Source organism: Fusarium solani (assembly GCF_023522795.1).
Source record: "Fusarium solani strain SB1 chromosome Unknown bctg00000009, whole genome shotgun sequence".
Taxonomy (NCBI): Eukaryota; Fungi; Ascomycota; class Sordariomycetes; order Hypocreales; family Nectriaceae; genus Fusarium; species Fusarium solani.
The window spans coordinates 1,894,313-1,915,365 of NW_027072144.1; the positions used below are offsets into that span (position 1 = coordinate 1,894,313).

The 21,053-nt window shown below is 50.6% G+C and overlaps 7 protein-coding genes across 7 annotated transcripts; 4 read left to right on the top strand and 3 right to left on the bottom strand.

The window, feature by feature from the left end:
• Positions 1-858: 858 nt before the first annotated feature.
• MRS44_013643 (uncharacterized protein) lies at positions 859-3,175 on the bottom strand (the record flags this gene model as incomplete). The annotated part of the gene is made up of 3 exons (XM_065617107.1): positions 859-2,162; positions 2,381-2,924; positions 3,005-3,175. 3 exons carry the CDS (start codon positions 3,173-3,175, stop codon positions 859-861), a joined length of 2,019 nt encoding a protein of 672 aa, XP_065473179.1.
• Positions 3,176-3,354: 179 nt separating this feature from the next.
• MRS44_013644 (uncharacterized protein) lies at positions 3,355-6,359 on the bottom strand (the record flags this gene model as incomplete). Its single annotated transcript, XM_065617108.1, has 4 exons — positions 3,355-3,547; positions 3,605-3,888; positions 4,447-5,348; positions 5,396-6,359. The coding sequence occupies 4 exons, from the start codon at positions 6,357-6,359 to the stop codon at positions 3,355-3,357; spliced, it is 2,343 nt and encodes a 780-aa protein (XP_065473180.1).
• Positions 6,360-6,777: 418 nt separating this feature from the next.
• MRS44_013645 (uncharacterized protein) lies at positions 6,778-8,960 on the top strand (the record flags this gene model as incomplete). The annotated part of the gene is made up of 2 exons (XM_065617109.1): positions 6,778-8,362; positions 8,671-8,960. 2 exons carry the CDS (start codon positions 6,778-6,780, stop codon positions 8,958-8,960), a joined length of 1,875 nt encoding a protein of 624 aa, XP_065473181.1.
• Positions 8,961-9,744: 784 nt separating this feature from the next.
• MRS44_013646 (uncharacterized protein) lies at positions 9,745-10,407 on the top strand (the record flags this gene model as incomplete). The annotated part of the gene is made up of 1 exon (XM_065617110.1): positions 9,745-10,407. The coding sequence occupies one exon, from the start codon at positions 9,745-9,747 to the stop codon at positions 10,405-10,407; it is 663 nt and encodes a 220-aa protein (XP_065473182.1).
• A 138-nt stretch (positions 10,408-10,545) lies between these two features.
• On the top strand, positions 10,546-14,047 carry MRS44_013647 (uncharacterized protein; the record flags this gene model as incomplete). The annotated part of the gene is made up of 8 exons (XM_065617111.1): positions 10,546-10,829; positions 10,946-11,000; positions 11,041-11,699; positions 12,446-13,074; positions 13,168-13,261; positions 13,322-13,566; positions 13,640-13,734; positions 13,994-14,047. The coding sequence occupies 8 exons, from the start codon at positions 10,546-10,548 to the stop codon at positions 14,045-14,047; spliced, it is 2,115 nt and encodes a 704-aa protein (XP_065473183.1).
• Positions 14,048-14,851: 804 nt separating this feature from the next.
• Positions 14,852-17,029, top strand: MRS44_013648 (uncharacterized protein; the record flags this gene model as incomplete). The annotated part of the gene is made up of 1 exon (XM_046277072.2): positions 14,852-17,029. The coding sequence occupies one exon, from the start codon at positions 14,852-14,854 to the stop codon at positions 17,027-17,029; it is 2,178 nt and encodes a 725-aa protein (XP_046128657.2).
• Positions 17,030-17,874: 845 nt separating this feature from the next.
• On the bottom strand, positions 17,875-18,474 carry MRS44_013649 (uncharacterized protein; the record flags this gene model as incomplete). Its single annotated transcript, XM_065617112.1, has 1 exon — positions 17,875-18,474. One exon carries the CDS (start codon positions 18,472-18,474, stop codon positions 17,875-17,877), a length of 600 nt encoding a protein of 199 aa, XP_065473184.1.
• Positions 18,475-21,053: the final 2,579 nt, after the last annotated feature.

Here is a 21,053-nt window from a genome sequence, read left to right on the forward strand (position 1 = left end):
AATATAAACAATACGTATATTGGCAATATGGACCCCCTCGCAATAATATCGTATTGTCAAGAGGCGATATTGTATTACCCAATATGAACATGACCCATATTGTATTGTATTGCCAAGAACCCAATATATTGGCAGTGTGACAATACATCCAATATATTCCACGTGACCTCATCATTCATCTGCCTCAGCGAAAATCTCGTCGCCTTGAAAATCTCGTATCCCAAACCATGACTTCAGGCACTCCAATGCTTCAATCACATCACTCCCAAGTCGATTTCGACGGTCTGTAATCGTTATTTTTGCCCCAGAGAAGAGTCGTTCGGGCTCCGCAGACATTGCAGGAATTGACAATATATCCACGGCCATCTTGCTCAGGCAGCGCTGCCCTCAAATCAAACAAATCAAATCCGGTGTCATATTTGGGATATTTGATAGCCCTCGACGCTGGATTTGTTGTTTGAAATATTTAACGTACTTGATAAGTGAGTGGATCAAACAAGTGAGTGGATCAAAAATCCTCACCCTTCTCAATTGAAAATTCTATAAAAACACAACAAATCATCTAATCAATTAAAACTAGTCGCTATACTCTTCTTCAGACATTGCAACAACTATCTGACATGTTCTTGCATTATGCCCCGTCTTGCCGCATCCTCCACAGCGCCTTTCCCTCAGTCGCCCCGACCCTCCTTGACCACCACGTCTCGACGATTCCCCCTCTACCTGCCCATCCACATTCATCTGATCAATTGCTTCCCTTGCTTCCCCCACTGTCATTACTCCTCCTTTCTGTAGTCGCCTCCGTTTTGCCCTCCGCCGCCGGCTTAGTGTCTCATTTGCCTGCTGAAGATCGCGGACCTAGGCCCTCAACAAGGCAAGCTCATGCATAGTTGCCTTTGTTCCCTTGGAAAGCGACTTTAATGCTTCCAGTATTGACTCTGGCGAGCTACTATGATGCCTTCTGATTCGTCTATCGAGGTATTCAGATTGAGATTCGGCTTCAAGGACCGTCTTTGGCGTCTTTGAAACCCAAGTAGTAGAGAGCCCGGCCTCCTCCTCAGCCGGCGTCGGCGTCCGTAGCTGCACATCAAGCTTCGAAATCACACTTTCCGGATCAAGAGGAATAATGCCAGCCCCTCTAAAAGCTGCCTTGATGTTTTTCTCTGTCATGGTGGCCTGAAATGCTGCATAAAATGCTGGAAAGAACTCGGTCTTGGAAACGTGGGTTATAGAGCATCGCATTAGATGCTCGATTTCTCGACCATATGCCCTCTTGAGCAGGCTAAAGTACCCGACATCAAGGGGCTGAAGCAGATGAGACGAATGAGGCGGCATAAAGAGCGTAACAATCTTGTTTGCCTGGCAATATTTCTCAAACTCGAGAGAGTGGTGACTTTCGTGGCCGTCGAGGATCAAAAGACGATAGCGGCCAACCGATCGCGTCTTGGTGTACCGGTCAAAGTGCTTCAGCCACTCCAGACCCAGCTCATTATCGGTCCAGCCATTGGGAGACGTTGCAATGGCCCAATCGTCCGGGAGGTTGCTGTCTCGGTACCAGTTGGCGAGGTGATACTGGCCCGCACCTATGATGAACGGTGGGATCGCCCAGCCTTCCGCATTGATGGCCTGGATGACAGTAATCCATTCCCGGCTTCCAGGCTGCACTAATTTCGGTCTTTCACGCCTTTCTGTGCCTGTGACGACCATTCCGTTTGCAATGACGCCCATCATAAAGCCAACCTCATCGAAGTTGTAGATATCGGCCAGGTCGATACCGTATTTGGCGATTGTGTTCTCCACGAGCTTGAACCACTTTCGAATCTCGGCTGGATCTTCGCATTTGGCCCTCTGGTAGTCGTATCTACGAAAAAACCGCGTCTTGAGCTCATCGTGTCGCTTGACGAAGTTGGAAGCCCAGCGCTTGCCGACGGGTGGCGCGTCGCGGTCAGCGAGCAGTCGGTTGGCCATTTCTTCCACACCACGTAGTCGCGGGGGAAACCCTCGCGAATCTAGGTCGAGAATGAACTGAACTATGATCAGTTCCTCTAGATCGGATAATTTGCGTGATTTGGGGGTGGTATCGCGCTGAGACTGAATGCCATTGTGTCGGCGCCATAGTGTACCATAACCAACTTTATAGGTCTTTGCAGCGCGTTTGAGACCTAGATTGGGGTTATTTTGATAGGCATGAAGTGCCAGAAGGATTCTTGCCTCATAATTTGTCTGTGACATGCTTGGTGGTGAAGAATCAATTGATCAAGTAGAGAGGGTGGAGGATGAGGGATTTTTGATCCACTCACTTGTTTGATCCACTCACTTATCAAGTACGTTAATCAAATATTTCAAATATTTCAAATCTCAGCATCCGTGCTCTCCATACCGCTATTTCCAATCTCCCACTGGAGCTCATCTCTCCCACCTGCTGTCGGGCCCAGCTTCACCGCGCCAGGCCTGACCCAGTTCTTGAGGCATTGCAACTTCTCCAGTGTTTCCGTCGTCATTGAAAGCCTCTGCGACGTCAACGTCAACTTGGCCAGGCTGAACGACCTCTCGCAATCAGTCGCCATCGCCGGTATGGCAAGTATATCAACAGCCAACTGGCTGGCCATTGGGAACTGCCCCTGGCGAGCCATCCACCACTGAATTGGATCCTCGATTTCTTGTAGTTCTAACCGCAGATACCGCTCGAGCTCGCTGCCCATCACCGTAGTCTTCGCTGTCCTGTTTTTGACCCACTGCTTGAACACGCTGTCTTCAGGTGTTTTCCGTAGCACGCTTGGGGATGCCACAGTCTCCGCAATCGCCTTTCGCTGCTCATCCACCGGCCGGTTGCAGCGGTACCAGCGGTCGAGGTAGTCAGAGAGTCTAATTTTGGCGTCCCTCACCCACACAAGTTCAGGATATGTCCGTAGCAGCGCATACGTCTGGCCCGGATGTCCGCCGGTCCCATCTCTACGTTGAGGCTTCCGTAGAAGTTTTGGAGATAGTTATCGTTCGAGGATACGTTGTCCGGGATCACTGTCCCAACTCGACCCTCTATCTCGAATTCCCGTACAACTCGTGAAAGCGTTACGGCGAGGTTTTCACCGCTATGGCACCCGAGCTGGCGTCGGAGTGCCAATAGGCGCGACTGGTGCTTGCCTTGGCGGTCAAGAAAGTGAGTAGTAACCGCCATGATAGCGTGCCGATTGGGCGAGGTTCACAGGTCAAACCCGAGATGGATTTTGGTGAGGGCATCTAAGAGCTCCTGCTTGACTCTATCCTTCTTGGACTTGTACATGTCATCCAGCAGACGGCTCATCGATTGCCGACTCCACGGTACCTGGCTAGATAGATGAGGGTCGAGCTGCCAGGCTAGCTGTTCGAAAATGGATCGGTAAAGAAAGAAAAGGGAACATCGGTGTTGATTAGAAGCCCTAGGCTTAGTTCCCGGATCATCTTGACCTTGGCCCGCGGCACGGCGCTGTACTGCAAGCGCGGTCGCTTGGGACGGTCAGAATCGTCGGTTGATGGGTCCGTGTCGGCGCTTTGACTGCTCTCGAATATCCTGTGAGACCTGCATATGGTCAATGTTGCTCAAGCTCGCGATATCTCATTCTCATACTTGCGGAGGTGGTCAGCTGCTGAACTGATAGCAGCAGCGGCGAAGAACTCGGGCTGGCCCTTCGCGTCGCACAAACGACAGGCCCAGTAAGGGCTCAACGGGCTGTCGTTAGCGTCAACTTCAACAAGAAAAAATCCATGGCGCTTGATCCAGCTCTTCCGTCCCTTCGAGCCCTTTCGAGACAAGAACTCTTCCAAAACATATCGTTTGTTCCTCCATACAGCTTGCGGAAGATCTGCAACGGTAGGATGATCTGGCAATGCCGTCTGCGTCGTCGATTCAAACTAACTCGCCAAGTTCCTCAGCGGTCAGAGAAGAGCAAAGGCGGAGGGTAGAGAAGGAAGCATAATGCCGTGGGGTTCCGTTGGGTTGGGCGTCCATCCGAGCTGGCTGGCACGCGTCGAGAGAAGTAAACAAACTGCCAAAGACGCGGTCTAATGATGTGGGGGCGAACAGCAGGGAAATTAAGAAGCTACTTTGTCTCTAGCGCATTTAAAGTGATGTCTGAAGGTAGCTCACTAACAGCAACTGCGGGCAATGGCTCTGATTGGCCAGGCCACTAACCGGATTCTGTGACACACCAGGTTCCGGGTAAGCTCACTCAGCAGCCCAGCCGGTTGTGTCTCAACCTCATATCACGTATCAAATATATCAAATGGCATTTCAAATTCGGGATTTTGTATTTGTTTGATTTGAAATAAGATTTTGGCATATTTGATTGATTTATTTGGCAGTTTGTTTGTTTGCATTTGATTTATGGGCAGCGCTGTGCTCAGGCTCGGGTAGTTTTTCTGCTGCGTCTCCTCTAGCCACCATGCAAGGGCGCTCGTAAAACCATAAACCCGTTCAGACTTGCAATAGCGCTCGTATTCGTCCGTGATGAGTGACGGCTGCAGGTGCTTGTTCCGCCAATTCAAGAACTCGTTCGTGGTCGCCGATGGGACCTCGCAGAGTGGAAGAGGTGATTCCACAGGCTTATATTCGTTCCACAGCGTCTCAAGCAACTCCTTCGACGACTCAACCCACTCCTTTTTCCAGTTCTCCTGGATGTAGTACCATTTATGCGAAGGGTGGAGCACGGTAGCTGCAACGTAGGCAGGTGATTCATCAGTAAGGCGATAATACTTGTCCAGCTTCGCCCAGCCCGAGTTATACATCGGTGCCATCACCGGATCGTCGATATTCGCCTCCTTGCCGGCTTCGAATTGTGCCAATACGAAGTCCGTGGCCAGGAGGACATTGTCGAGTGTTGCAAACGATGACTCGAGAGCCTTGGTCGTCATCTTCAGCTTCTCTAAGAAGGACTTGACCTTCTCCAAGATGGTCCAGTCCTCCGAAGAGAGCTCGTCTCCAGCGCAATCTGCTTCCATCCATTTGTTGAAATAGCCGTCAATTGCGTCTCTAAGATTCAAGGCCGCTCTCAACATGGTATACCACGAGCTCCACCGTGTGTCGTTGTCTCGCGCAAGCTTACGGTTATGGCTGATAGCAAGAAACTTTTGGCTGCGCTGAACATTCCGTTGGATGTAAACGACGAAGTTGTGAAGCTTGCCAAGAGGTCCCTTCTTCCGCCACGCTTCAATATGCTTTAGTGTCACATTATACAGACCTGGATCGTCGCGTTCGAGCTTCTCATTGTCGGTAACGAAGAGGAAGGCTTTAGCGGCGAGATTGATGATATGACCTTGGCAGCGGAGTCGGTGAACTTTGGGATCGTATCGGATGTCATATCGGCGAAGGAGGCCTGTGGGATGTTAGAACCAGTCAGTAGAAACGGTGAGTTGTACTGACCAAGCGAAAGGGATCTCATCATTGTGTCGTTATTGCCAGCATTGTCCATCACGAAATATCTGAGTTTTGAAGCAAAGCCCCATTCGTCAACCACTTCCAAAATCGCCGCCGCGAGGTGAGAACCGTCGTGCTCACTGTCGATGTCTTTCAACGCGAAAATATGGTGTTCCAGCTGACCGTCTTCCGTGACATAGTGGCCGACTACGCCCAAGATGGCCAAAGAGCTGGGAGAAGTCCAAAGGTCGCAGCTAATGTGAATTCTTGACTTCGCCGACTGTATGCGCTGCTTGACCTTCTCCTTCTGGTCTTCATACTGCCGCATGATCCATTTCCTAATGGTCTCGTGCGTATCTGGAAGCCAAATATCGATATCGTCATTGATGTAGGCCAAGAGTGCCCGGAACTCTGGGCATTCTACAAGCCGAAATGGGAGAGAGCAGGCCGTAATAAACCTCACGTACAACACTTCGAGCTGGTCAGGGTCGATCGAATCTCCGAATTGATCGTTGAGCCGACGGCGTTTGCGGGGATTTTCTTCTGCTGCAGCACGAGCTTGTTCGAGAATCGTTCGTACCGTTGTCACTTTAGCTGTTCGCAGGGCTCCTTTTGGTAGACCGTGGCCGTCAGGAGGAGGGTCCATAAGATGTTTTGCAGGAGCCGCAGTACCCCCAGAACAGGCATATGCTCTGTCACAATGTTTGCAACGCCACTCTTCTTTTCTGGTCCGCGGATTGTAGTATCTCGTCTCCATCTCCTCGTCTGGCATATGAGAGAAGACCCATGACGTTCTGGGCTTGGTGGAGGAGGTTGTGGAGGCTGTGCGAGGTCGAGATGACTGGCATTTGGGCGTTTGGCTCTGGCCTAGGTCATTCAACTGCCGGCTGGAAAACTCCGAAACGTCGACTGAAATTGACGACTCTCTTCGTTGCGACCATTGGCCAAAAGGGAGGCGTTGTTGAGGCATGGCGGTACGGTTAGTCAGTAGGCTCGACAGCGATAAAGAAAGTGGGCAGAGGTGACAATGGCCAATGTCGGCAGGTAACCACCGGTAGGCCCGGCCCAACATGGTCCGTACCAATCGTGCCTCTTATACCTCCCCTGACGCGTGGAAGAAACGCGTGATCGCGTGTTAGGTCTGATTGTCAATAAAGACAGACGTGTGTTGAGGTGAATGCTAGCCAATAAAATGCCCAGTATCCCTGTCGCTGGTATAGGGTAAGGCCTGCCCGCTACTGTCAAAAGGCAATTTCGCCCGAGGACTGACAACCCAATATAAATAATATAACGTACATGTATAGCTTGCGTGACAAACAAGTATGCGTGACAAAAATCCCTCAACCTACATCATCTCTATTTAACTAATTAATTCTCAACCACCTAGCATGTCACAGTCTAATGAGGAGGCTAGAATCCTTCTTGCCCTTCAAGCCCTTCAAAATAACCCAAAACTAAAGCTCCGACGCGCTGCAAAGATATATAATATTGGTCGTATGAAGCTATGGCGCCGGCAACAAGGCATTCAATCCCGACTTGACTGGATCCCTAAATCACGCAAGCTCTCTGATCTAGAAGAAGAGATCCTTATTCACTTTATTCTCGACCTAGATTCGCGAGGATTCCCCCCCCGACTGCGTGGTGTGAAAGATATGGCTGATCAATTGCTTGCCGACCGCGACGCGCCACCAGTCGGCACGCGTTGGGCTTCAAACTTCGTTAAGCGGCACCCAGACCTTAAGACGCGTTTCTTTCGGAAATACGACTACCAGAGAGCTAAGTGCGAAGATCCAACCATTATCCGCGATTGGTTTCGGCTTGTGACGAACACAATCGCGAAGTACGGCATCCGATCAAATGATATCTACAACTTTGACGAGACTGGCTTTATGATGGGCATGATTCAGAGCGGAATGGTTGTCACAGGCACAGATAGGCGTGAAAAGCCAAAATCAGTGCAGCCTGGAAATCGGGAATGGATTACGGTCATTCAATCGATCAATGCGGAAGGCTGGTCGATCCCGCCGTTTATCATCGGTGCGGGCCAATATCATCTCGCCAACTGGTACCGAGAAAGCAACCTCCCGGGCGATTGGGCTATTGCAACGACCCAAAATGGCTGGACCGATAACGAGACTGGTCTCGAGTGGCTAAAGCACTTTGACCGGTGCACAGCCAAGCGATCAAATAGTCGCTATCGTCTTCTAATCCTTGATGGCCACGAAAGTCACCACTCGATCGAATTCGAGAGATATTGCGAGGAAAACAAGATTATCAGGCTTTGTATGCCGCCTCATTCGTCTCATCTACTTCAGCCCCTTGACGTCGGGTGCTTCGGCGTGCTTAAGAACGCTTACGGTCGAGAAATAGAGCATCTGATCAGATGCTCTATAACCCACGTTTCGAAGACCGAGTTCTTTCCGGCCTTCCACGCCGCATTTCAGGCCACTATGACAGAAAAAAATATCAGATCAGCCTTTAGAGGAGCCGGGCTTGTTCCTCTTGACCCGGAAAGTGTGGTCTCGAAGCTTGATGTGCAGCTACGGACTCCAACACCGGCTGAGGAGGTGGCTGAACCGTCGACCCCTTGGGTTTCAAAGACCCCAAAGACCGTGCTTGAGGCTCAATCTCAGTCAGAATACCTTGAGAGACGAGTTATAAGGCACAAAAGCAGCTCCCCAGAGTCAATCCTAGAAGCTATACGGTCTTCTTCTAAGGGAACAAAGATAGTTATGCATAAGGTTGCCTTACTTGAGGCTAGGGTCAAAGAACTTGAACAGGCAAATGAGATACTAAGCCGGCGCCGGAGGGCAAAAAGGACCCGATTACAGAAAAGAGGGGTAATGACGGTAGAGGAAGGAAGGCAAGCAATTGATCAAATGGATGTAGATGCGCAGGTAGTGGCAGAATCGTCGAGGAGTGGTGGTCAAGGAAGGTCGGCGCGACCGGGTATTCGGCGTTGTGGTGTCTGTGGTAAGCCCGGCCATAATGCAAGGACGTGTCAGGTAGTGATTGAGACATCTGGGGAAGAGTATAGCGAGTAGTTTTAATCGATCAAATAGCGCGCGGTATTTTTATAGCGATTTCTATCTTAGAGGTTAAGAAAAGTGTCCGGTTCGCTTGCTGTCCGGCTCGCTATACATGTACGTTATTGCCAATATGGACATCATCATATTATATTGTCACAATATCAAATTCTTCATATCATATTGTGACAATATGAGAAAGTCCATATCATATGGGTTATATTGCAATATACTACTTTATTGCCATACTATTAGCAACACTGATGCCAGGAGGACATAGAACCTACTCCCTCCGAGTGCAAGGACCTAAGGGGCCACAGAATGTTACTCTCGACAACGCTCTCTACGCTCCGGAAGGATGCTCGAACCTATTGTCCGTGTCAGCGCTGGAGAAGAAGGGTGCAGAAGTTCTTTTCCGAAATGGGAAGGCAGTGGTCACAGACAAAGGAAAAATCGTCCTCACTGCAATAAGGATCTCCGGTATCTATGTGGTCGACGAAGCTGAGGAAGACACTTTCAAACCGCGTTGGCCTCCTTTTCAGTAGAAGACTCTCGACTACATCTTTGGCACGAACGACTCACACACTTTAGAACAGAGAAATATCAAGAGACTAATAGGGGTATCCACTAGAATTCAACCAGATCAGTCTACATCAAACCCATATGGAGCTTACGTGCAAGGCAAACTCAAGGAATGCCCTCACGTCCGACCGATCAAGAAAGGGACTTACCCCCTAGAGTATATCCATACAGATATTACTGGACCATTCCTAGAAGTGGGAGTAGACGGGAGCCGGTACTGGGCCTGCTTTATTGATGAATTTACTCAAATGTCCTGGGTGTATCCAGTCAAAGAAAGGTCAGAGTTCGAAGAGTGTTTCCAGCATCTATTGAAGCAGTTCGAAACGCCGGAAAGACGATGCCACTTCCTGCATCTCGATCGAGGAGGAGAGAATCGAAGCCACATCCTGATCAGGTCCTGCCGGGACAGGAATTCATCTCTCGTACAAAGCAACGGAGCAACACGAACAAATGGATTGGCAGAGGTTCTCAATCGAATCATCCTGGAAAAACACGCCCACACTGCTCAAATCTGGACTTGCTTTGAAATGGTGGCCATACTTCCTCAAGGCAGTGAACCACATCCGAAATCTCTGTCCCACGGCGAGCATTTCCACCACTCCATACCAAGCCTTGTATGGAGATGTTCCCGACCTCAGTCACTTACGAGTCCTTGGCTCACGAGGATAGGCTCTACTTCCATCCTCCAAACGAAAGAAGATGCAGTCTAGGAGCATTCTCTGTTAGATTTTCGACTATCAGGGCAGTATGGACTATATTCTCCTTGACGAAAGGGGCCGAGTCTTTATATCTAACAATGTCGTCTTCTCTGAAAACATCAAAAGCGCCGAACCAACACTCGATAACCTCACGCATCAGTTGAGTGACCAGAGGCCACCGCAACGACGACGGGTAGACAGAAAAGACAACACCGACGTGGAAAATCCTATCATTCTAGAACCGTCGCCCCTTCCGATCGCGCCAGGAAAGACAAATGGAACCGAGGAGATTGGCCGTGGAGAGACGGCCTCGGATGAGTCCTCAGTGGGAGATCCAGGATGGGATCCGGACCAAGAGCCAACCAGATCGAGTATCCATGTTGCCACAGATGAGCACGAAGTGCCACCGGAAGCAACAGAACGGCACGCAGAGTCTCGGCTGCCCGAAAGATCGACCAGAGGACAGCTGCCATCGAGATACATACTGGCCAGCACAAACTTCGCCTTCCTCGCAACGATTGCAAGACAGCTGTACCTAGTTGCTCGCGACATCGACCAGTCAGAACCAAGAAACTTCAAGGAAGCCACTCAGGGTCCTCATGGAAGACTCTGGTGGGAAGAACTGAAGGATGAACACGGATCTCTAATCGAGAATGGTGTCTGGACCCTAGTTACGCTTCCACCAGGACGAAAGGTCCTTCGAGGCAAATAGGTATTCAAGCTCAAACAAGGGGGAAATGGGGAGGTTCTGCGGTACAAAGCCCGCTTTGTCGTGAGAGGATTCGAACAAAGAGAAGGAGTTGACTTCAACGAAACCTTCGCCTCTGTTGTCAAGCCAATGAGCTATAAGATGATCTTTGCCATTGCGGCGGCACTCGACTTGGAACTGGAACAAATGGATGTCAAGACAGCCTTCCTCTATGGCCTCGTAACTGAGGAGATATACGTGGAACAACCCGAAGGATTCGACGATGGAAGTGGGAGAGTCTGTAAGCTCTTGAGAGCATTGTATGGACTGAAGCAAGCTCCAAGAGTGTGGTACGAGACCCTCTCGACCTTCCTCGAGACACTCGGGTTCAAGTCTTTATTCTCAAACATGGGGGTCTTCGTAAAAGGCCACACGTTCATTGCGGTGTATGTGGATGATCTGCTTATTGCTGGACCCTCCAAGGACGAGATCGTAGCGGTCAAGCAAGCTCTGTGCAACAAGTTCAAGATGACAGACCTGGGCCCATGCAAATATTACCTAGGCATGTCCTTGAGAAGAGACAGGGCGGACCGATCGATCTCCTTGTCGCAGACAACGTACCTGGAGAAAATACTTCGAGACTTTGGAATGGACTAGTGCGCCCCTAATGCCACACCAGTTGCCACAAGCAAGTTCGGAGAACCAGACACCGACTATAAGGCAACCGATAAACTCAAGCAGTGGTATGCAAAGGCGATTGGATCCCTGATGTATCTCATGCTTGGGACGAGACCCGACATTGCCTTTGCCGTCTCTTTATGCAGTCGACACCTGGGAAATCCAACCAACGAACATCAGACGGCTATCAAGCGTATCTTTCGATATCTCAAGGGATCGCAAAATATGGAACTGGTGTACCAAGGAAAGCTGCAACCTCTTCTCGGCTACACCGACTCGGATTGGGCGGGAGACCAGGAGACTCGAAAGTCAACGTCTGGATATGTGTTCAACCTTGGCACAGGCGCTATTAGCTGGAGCTCGAAGAGACAAAGGAATGTTGCCCTGTCTTCATGTGAAGCAGAATACATGGGGCAAACGGGAGCAGCGAAGGAAGCTGTCTGGTTGCGAAGCCTTCTCCAGGAACTGTTGAAAGAGTACAGGGAGGTCCCGGAACTGAAGACAACTGTGGTCTTCGGAGACAACCAAGGAGCGATCGTAATGTCGAAGAATCCCCAGTTCCATGCAAGAACCAAGCATATTGATATTCAACATCATTACTGCAGGGAGAAGGTCAACGATGGAACTGTTGACTTCCAGTATATTCCAATAGGCAAGAAAGTCGCTGACGGGCTAACGAAGGCTTTGCCGAAGGATCGCTTCTTATGATTTCGGGAAGCATTGGGTCTTAAAGAACGACGATTATGAGGAGGTGCAAATATGGGCATAGAGAGGAGACCTACTATAGACAAATAGGAGACCCATAGATCCAAGATTGCACTAAAACGTAAGGAAGGTATAAAGATAAGTTAAAGTAGGAGATCTTCTATGAATAGAAGAAGACCTACGACCTTAAGATTGCACTAAGCGTGAGGAACGTGTAAAGATAGACTAAAGTGGGAGACCTACCATAGAAAGGAGACCCATGGACTCAAGATTGCACCGGATTTGAAAAGAACCTGCAGAGACTGGCATAGGTAGGAGATCTTCTGTGGATAGAAAGAAGACCTATGGGTTTAAGGTTGTGCTGGACTAAGAAGAAAGGTACAAAGATAAATTCAGGAGGGAGATCTTCTGCGGATAGAAGAAGACCTACTGTCCTAAGATTGCATGAGGCTATCAAGAATTTTCGAGTGCCTGGGTCGAGATAGCTCTTTCCCTGTAGTTTTCACCCGCGAAGGTGTTTTTGGGGTTTTAACGAGGCTCGACAGGCATACACACTAAGTTCAATAGCAGCTCGAGTGGGAGTGTTAAGACCGTATGACTAAGATGGTCCAATCTGCTGGTGGTTGGGATGTAGGTACTATATGAGGAGCTATGCTCCTCTGAGACACACGTAACTTAGACCTTTAAAACATCACCGACAATTATTCGCTTCATCACGGACCGCACTCGAAGCAGCCGCTGAGAGAGGCCATCTAAAGATTGTCGAGAAGCTGCTTGTAGCGGGAGCCGATGAAGACCGAATCCACTGTCTCAACATATTTGCCACCTCCGCGTACTCGAAATTTCACGGCATCATAGGAGAAATACTCGAAAACGTCAATGACGAATCTCTAACCGACGATAACCTACTGAAGCTCATTGACGCTACCGAGGCTCTCAAAGGACTGACACCGTTCGAGGCGCTCATAACGAGAGCTCTGAAACGAAATAAGTGGAAGATGATCAAGAATCCTTATCACCGAGCGGTGCTGGTTGGCAGCTCTAATGCCGTAGAGGCCCTGAAGAAGTATGGGATAAACCCGACTGGCCTTGACGAAGACAACTGGCCCTGTGTGGACTACGCCACGAGACTAGGCCGCCTGGAATTGTTGGATAGTCTCCGCGAGCATTTTCAGCAACATGCGAGGGTAGAACGTGCAAGACCGGAGCATGGGCTTCCGACGACGCTGCTTTGGACCGATTTCGAGCAGAGTGTACTCGTTACTTCCTGCAGCACCTCCGGTCATCAGGAATGTACCGGAATCCACGGTAAGCTGGCCATTTATCTCCATACTACTATAGTAAGACTTATTCGCCCTTAACAGAGGTTCAAGTGCACGAACAGGTGGATGGCCTCGACAGTCTGTATCCGAACCAAGCGCTGCGTTCCCCCACCCTTGGCATCGAATAAACACTTCTACTTTGAGGTTACTGTCCTGAAAAATTCGAACACTCGGTGCGTTTCCATTTTAACATGTCATTAGCTGGACCTATAAGAACTCACAACTCGATGCAGGATTCTAGGTCTTGGTTTCTGCGGTGAAGACATCGGTCGTGATCAGATGCCGGGGTGGTTTGACGGATCGTGGGCCTATCACGGGGATGACGGCAAGCTATTCATCGGGCCAGGTTATGGACTGGTCCCAACTTCAGACTTTGGGGCTCCTGGAGAATTCGGTGCTGGCGACGTCGTCGGTGCTGGCCTGAACTTGGAGACGGGAGGGGGATTCTGCACCCTGAATGGCAAGAAGATGAATATGGGTGAGTTACCAACTATCTCGTGAGGCAGTGTGGACATGCGCCAATTAGATCTAGTATACTGACTCCAACATAGGAAATGCTTCTGAGCGGACGAAGTTCAAGGTTGTGAAAATGTACCTCTGTGTTGGGGTTGATACCAAGGAAGAGGGTGTGGGACTTCATTTTGTGGTAAACTTTGGGGCTTCATCTAATCATCCTTTCACGTATACAGGGCCCTTCTATTGATATTCAGTGACAGAATTATTTTGTTGGCTGTCCTATCTCTTTCAAAGACCGAGTTCTTTCTAGCCTTTTATGCCGCCCACAAAGCCGCCATGACAAAGAGCAATATTGAGGGAGGGTTTTGAGGGGCTGGACTTGTTCCTTTGGACCCAGAAAATATCATATCAAAGCTTGATGTGCAGTTACGGACTCTACACCGGTTTAGGAGGAGGTCAGCCTCCCTGACCCTTGGGTCTCCAAGACGCCAAAGACTGCTTGAGGCTAACTCGCAGTCTGAATACCTCAAAAGACGAGTGAGAAGGCATTAGAGTAGCCCCCCGCATCTATTCTTGAGGCGCTTGAGTCATTTTCTAAGGGAACAAAGGCAATAATGCATCAGATAGCATTATTGAAGTCGGAGAACCAGATCCTTCGACAGGCAAGTGAGACACTAAGCCGACGCCGGAGGGCAAAAAGGACCCGCCTACAGAATAGATGGAAGATGGCTCTGGATGAAGGAAGGCAAGCAATTGATCAGATAGATATTGATAGGCCGGTACTGGCTAAATCGTCTAGAAGTGGTGGTCAAGGAGAGTCGGCGCGAGCGAAGGAAAGGCGTTGTGGAACATGCGGCAAGACCGGTCATAACACAAGAACATGTCAGATATTTGTTGCGATATCTGGGGAAGATGATAGCGATTGAATTTAATTGATTAGATATTTATTGTGGTTTTATTAAAGTTCTTATGTTGAAGGTTAGGAAAAGTGTATCGCTCGCTTGTTTGTATCGCTCGCTTATCAAGTACGTTCTCTGCTCTGTGGGGATTGTATGTTTTCCAGATTCTGTCCGGGTACCTCCCTGCTCCCTGCTCCCTGCTCCACTGTATTTACAGGGGCCCAACTCTGGCAAGTCCTTCAAAAGGCGCGCATTTATCATTAAGACACACGACGATTGTATCCCTCGCGTTTCTAACTTTATTGACGTTGTCACTGTACATCCAACTTCTCTCGCACTTGTGGCCGTAAACCGAGGGGCCACCCAGAAGGACGGTAGTTCAAGCATGAAGTTTCTCTGACGTCACGCATGGAAACGCGGGGAACCAGCAAGGACACTTCTCCTCGACCTTCCATGCGGCTCGTTGCGGGCAACAAGCTTGTAACCGCCGAGGGACGTCGTGTTGTAGAAAATTTTATCCATCCGCCACTAATGAACACGGTTACCAAGGCGCTCGACGCCACGGTCGCGGCCATGAGCGAGATCCTCGACTTTTTACCGGTCCCCACCCTCGTCGTCTCACCGTCGCATCGCATACAGAGGGCCTCGGCCGGCTTGCTGGAGGCGTGGGGTCGCAGACGTGACGAGCTTGTCGATAAAGACCTCCTCGTCGCCCTCTACCAGGGCTCTCCGACTGAAAGATTCGATCGTATTCCTCTCGTCTACGCCATCGAGACTGCCGTCGCTGCTCGAGCTCTCCGTCTCTGCCATGCCGCCTATATCGCGGACGGTGTCTCTTGGACTGCGCGCATTACACCCGTCCACAGGGATGACGAACTGCTGTGCCTGATCTTCGAATGGGAGAAGGCCGAACTCCACATCACAGTTGATGGTAGCGGAATGATTCAGAGCTGGCTACCTGTCGATGATGCTTTCAGCATCCTCGTTCAAGCTGTCAGGGATTACGCTATCTTCCTGCTCGATACTCGCGGAAACGTGGTGACCTGGAATACTGGAGCAGAGCTGAACAAGGGATACAAGAAGGAAGAAATCGTCGGTAAGCACTTCTCGATCTTCTACGGCGAGGAAGATATCCAGTCCAGAAAGCCCGAGAAAGAGCTCGAAATTTGCTTGCGTGAGGGCAGGGTGGAAGATGAGGGCTGGCGCTACCGTAAGGATGGCAGCCGATTCTGGGCCAACGTCATCATCACAGCCATCTATAAGAACGACATCCACGTCGGCTTCGGCAAGGTTACCCGCAATCTTACTGAGCGAAAAGAGGCGGAAATGCGGCTTATCGCCGCCTACGAGGAGAGCACCAAGTTGAAGAATGACTTCCTAGCGAATATCAGCCACGAGATCCGTACGCCGATGCACGGCATGCTCTCCGCCTGCTCTCTGCTTCTTGACAGCCGCCTGACCGAGGAACAGCGGGAGACGGCCAATATAATCGAAGAGTCGGGTCGTGTCCTGTTGCATGTCATCAACGATATTCTCGACTATTCTAAGCTTGCGGCAGGCAGGTTTTCCATTAAGAATGACGAGGTTGATATTGCTAATGTGGTCGCTTCGGTTGTGCGCGGTGAGCAGACCGCTGTGCAACCGGGAGTGTCGCTGAGGCTGGTCCTGGCACCAGACCTGCCAAAGTGGACAAAAGGAGATCCTCTCAGGTGCCGCCAGATCGTTGAGAACATCGTCGGCAATGCCGTAAAGTTTACCGAAAAGGGGTCCATTTTGGTTAGAGTGTCGCTGCTCGCGGAGGACGCGACCGCTCACATCATCCTGACCGAGGTCGCCGACACTGGCCATGGCGTGTCGGAGGATGACGCCCAGAAACTCTTCAAGCCATTCACGCAGCTTGATACTCCGTATGAGAAGCGTCGCCAAGGGACTGGCCTCGGACTGTCTATCGCAAAGTCGCTCGCTGAGCTGATGGGTGGGGATATTGGATATAAACCTAACCCGGAACGGCAGGGCAGCATCTTCTGGTTCACAGTCAAGCTAAAAAAGCTCAACAGCCTTCAGCAGATCCACACCGCCAATGCACAGCCCGAACGCAGCAGCGAACTGTCGCGGCAGCAGGTCTCACAAGGCGAGAACATCGCGGCGCAGCTAACACATTTGGAGGAGATCGCGCCGACGATGCGGATCCTCGCAGCTGAGGATAACATCATCAACCAGAAGGTCCTGGTTGGATTGCTGCATGCCTTCGGATTCCAGCACATCACAGTCGTCTCGGACGGCGCCCAGGCAGTCTCAACACTATCCGCCGCGCCCGACGCCTTCGATCTGATTCTCATGGACATCAGCATGCCCGTCATGAATGGTTACGAGGCGACGGTCCAGATAAGGAACAGCGGCGTGCGGCTACCCATCATTGCCATGACCGCCTACGCGCTCAAGGGCGACATGGAACGCTGTTTGGAGAAAGGGGTGGATGATTACATCACCAAGCCGGTGAATAGGCAACTGCTAATGAAGAAGCTGCTGAAGTGGTTTGGAAGGTCGGGCCAGCGCTCCGAACAAAGCAAAACAAAACAAAATTGACTACTGTTTTGTTTTGTTTTGTTTTAAAATAATACAGGCTGATATTGATTTGGTAGTTATTGATTTGTATCGAATATTACCAAAATACTATGGCGATTGATACACTGGCGCCCGGGCGGGGAGCCCGTCAGTATCAGTATCAGTATCAGTATTTATTACGCCCGGGAGAACGGATCTCATAGGGCCGGTGGCTACGCTAAGCTGTCTTCGCTTCCCCACTACTCGTCCGGACCACCTAAGAGAACCCCACTCTTCTTGCCAGCTCGTCTCTTTCCCAGCCCCGACTCTGCTTAACAGGCCTGCTTAAAGGCCGATTTCTCCAAGTATTCAGCATCCTATCCCCAGCAGCTGAAGCATGGTCTATCAACTTGAGGCTATTCAATGTTAGTAGTCAGCTATGGTGTTAGTGTTTAGCATGTTCTATTTCCCTTTTCACCTCGTCTTCCCGTCGCCATTACAAACTTAACTACCGCTCGCACCGCCTCTAGGTTAGGTGCCCATTTGGGCCCGTCCGACGCCGACTTTCCACCCAGAAAGAAGGAAAGGTTTCCCAACATGCTTTGTCCCGCTTGTCGCATAACTTCACGTTCGGTGTCCCATCTCGAGCATCAGAAAAGGAAGTGCTCCATCGTCTCTGGTGCGCGTCCGCACTCACACACATCCGACTCTGCGGCCCCTATCTTGCTCAGGTAACTGTTGATCCTTGCCATTCCTGTACGAAGTTGCGAGAGCACGTCGGCTTCTCGTCTTTTTAGGTTATCGTAAATCACTTTCGTATGCTTGCCTGGTAGGGCTCAGTCGATCCGCTTAGAGTAGCCGCCCACTCTGTCGGGTAGTCTTCGTTACTAGTACAGCTGCGCTACTCCTAGCCTAGTCCAGGTAGAGCGGGCTTGGTACGGCAGCGATTGCGGCGTGCATTCTGCCCTGGTTGCTCTCTGCGCCTGTCTCTTCGCCTTGCGGCCGATGATGAGGTCGTCGTCCCGGGATGGTATCCATATCATCTTGACCCTGTTATTTCCCTTTCCCAGTCGTTCGGTGTGCTCATAGATCTGTCGGATGGTGATCTGACCGGATTGCTGTCGTGGCCGTGCGATCGCTTTCAGTGACGACTGGCTGCTTGACAACACCGTGAGTTCTCGATGTTGCAGACCATCGGGCATACAACGCAACGCCATCGCTATCGCCTCCAGCTCGGCCGTGTATGGGTTCTGGTCGTCTCGCGACCCGAGGGTGACCGAGTATCTGGCCACTATCTTGTCTGTCCGGTCCGGCGATCTGTATGCTACGATGCCACCTATACCTACGAGCCCTTCTCTGTCGGAAGCGCTGGTCACAATGACAATGTCGTTGGCGCTTTTGGCTGCTATTATCGCCGCGTCATGATCGGCCTCGCATACCATCGACACACGGCTGTGCCACGGTGGCACCGTGTAAGCCTGGATCATTTTGTTGGAGATCACAAGTGTGAGGCGACCAAGTAGGTGGCAAGGTGTGGAAGAAGGAGGAACATTCTACAAGAAATCGTGCCTGTACATAAATAGTGGTACCCCTACTTCACTTTGAGATAGAGATACGAAAAAAAAGTAATTAGTATCTTCTCATTTCAACAGTCCGAGACCACTCCTCCGCAACTCCGCGGCTAGGAGTAGGGCTTTCATGGTACAGGCTAGAGGCAACGGCAGGGAGGTTCTCGAAATGTATGTAAGATGATCGAGCCGACTCGACGGACAAAGCAATAAACGCAATGGGATTGGTTCCGCGTTAAAGGCATCTTTTTCTCTTCGCCCATGTCTCCCTTACTTTCGAAATCGAAGTCCGGGTAAAAACCAAACCATAGTCATGGTGGGGTAGGCAATGCATGTAAGGTTAACTACCACCTTCGCATATGACACATTGCTTCTTGCAAAGACATAGAGTGAGCTGATGTGGGTTGACCCTTGATGCCGCGAACTGACGTAGGGGAAGGGGAGGGTGCATGTGGCCCTAGCCCCTGCAGTGGCCTCGTTGCTCCCATCGCTTAGCCTCTCACCTCCGAAGACAGGTGCCCGTCCAGACGCGAGCCGGCTAGATCTCCCCTCTCTCGAGGCGTTGGAGGGGAACCCGTGTACGAGAATACATTCCCCGTATGCAAGGCGCTATCACCGACAGCTATGCGCCTGTGCGAGTCGGCGTACAGGATATCGCCCGACCCCTAGTGAGTCACCGACATGTACGTCTTTGATTCAGGCGGCCTCCTGAAGTGAAAATTTTCAATATAGATAGATACCGCCTTGACGAGGCGCCGGAATTTGTATCGCACAGGAGTCGGAATTGTTGAAGTATAAGTCTCAACAGTCTTCTGGGGGGTAACCCCATTTTTGTTTCAACAGGAATTTATCTGGAGTCCAACCTTGTAGGCCAGTGCGACTCGGTCTGCCAACTCCTAACCGGTAAGGCAAGACAACCGGCCGACTTACGGCAGGAGTACAATCGTAAGGAAGCTAGAGGGAGAGTGGATGTCGAGGTCCGGATGTGTCGTCGTATGCGGGGAGCCGCGTTAGAAGTGCCGCGACCCGTGAAGAATTAGCGGCCGAGCTAACGTACTCTCTGGAATCTTGGATGATGCAATGAAACGCTAATGCTTGGGCTGTTGCGCCAGCGGGTCGGTCCGCAGACCGATCGCCGCAGGTTCGAAAATTAGGCAGCAGTCGCCCAAGGCGTTTAGTGATTTTGGTTGAGAAATGCTGCAAATTCTTCATTTCACCCGTCTTGGCTGCAGTACAAGCGTGTTGGCGTTGGCGCTGGAGCTGTCAATTCCAAGTCTGGAGGGGAGACACACTTCGTCTGATGATGGCCTAGAGCTTCAAGTTTCCGTTCTCTGTTGTCAAGCTCGAGATAGCAATGATTACGATGCTGTGTAAGTAAGAATCCACTTTGTGGATGGACTACAGTTTCAGCCTCTCACGGAATTCGCATCAAGGCAGTTAATGGCAGCTTAAGCAGTTATTCATCACATTCCTTTGATTGCTATAGCCTTCACAATTTAAAGTCACTGTCCAGCTTCTCTTCCAAGTCGTAGTACGCCCGAAACTCGGCACATCACGAATCCGAATCACTTTAGGCATCAAAGTGCTTCCTTGTCGCTAATGTGTTTCTTCACAACTCAGTTGGCCGCCGCCGCTCGTTCGTCATCCATCTTTGCACGACACCAGTGCCTCGCCCATTGCAGTAAGCCCATCAACTCCGACTGCTTGACCCTCTTATTTCTCGTCCGAGCCTCGAACGTTGGGGTTCCTGCAACCGCCCCCCCCCCCCCACCCAATGGGCCATTTGGACCCGATTGCACCGATCCTGCAGAGGAGGTGGACTCCGCGGTTCGTAAATAAAGAAGGGATAACTGTTGCTATTATTATGGAAAGATTTGCTAAGTGAGTAAAAAGTAAGAGAGTAGTTTAGTAGTGTAGAGGCCGAAACCACTGTGACCTTAGTGTAAAAAAAAAAAAAAAAAAAAAACAGGCATGAACCATTTTCTGTAATGCATATGGCTTAGTACAATGTCTTTGCTCGGCGGTACGTTGAGGCTCACAGCCTTGCGTGCTCTAAGAGGCCTTTGGGTTGACGGCGTGCACCATGAGGCGCAGCAAGCCACAGCTGAGCTGCATACGCTCTGTCTCCGCGTTCTTGCAACTGCATCTTAGCGTCGTTGTCTCTGCGTTGCCTCCTGCAGCCAAATGCTATTGATCGGTGCCAGTGGCGCTGACGCTATCGATTGCCACAGTCTGGTCGGGCCCGATGTGACCCCTCCTGCAGGTGTATTGTACATATTAAGCCAGCCACTGTGATTTCCTCACGAATTTGGGGGCCGGACACTGGTTGGGACCTTGATCACAGCATCCCGGCTCGAAAGGGCTGGTGGTTGGCAGACAGGCGAAGAGCTAGGCATCGCGGTTGATATCAGACGATTTGCAGACGCGAGCCTCTTGCCACTCGTGCAATGAGGGCCTCTGGTATATTGACACGATGAATCCGTTAATACCTGGATACT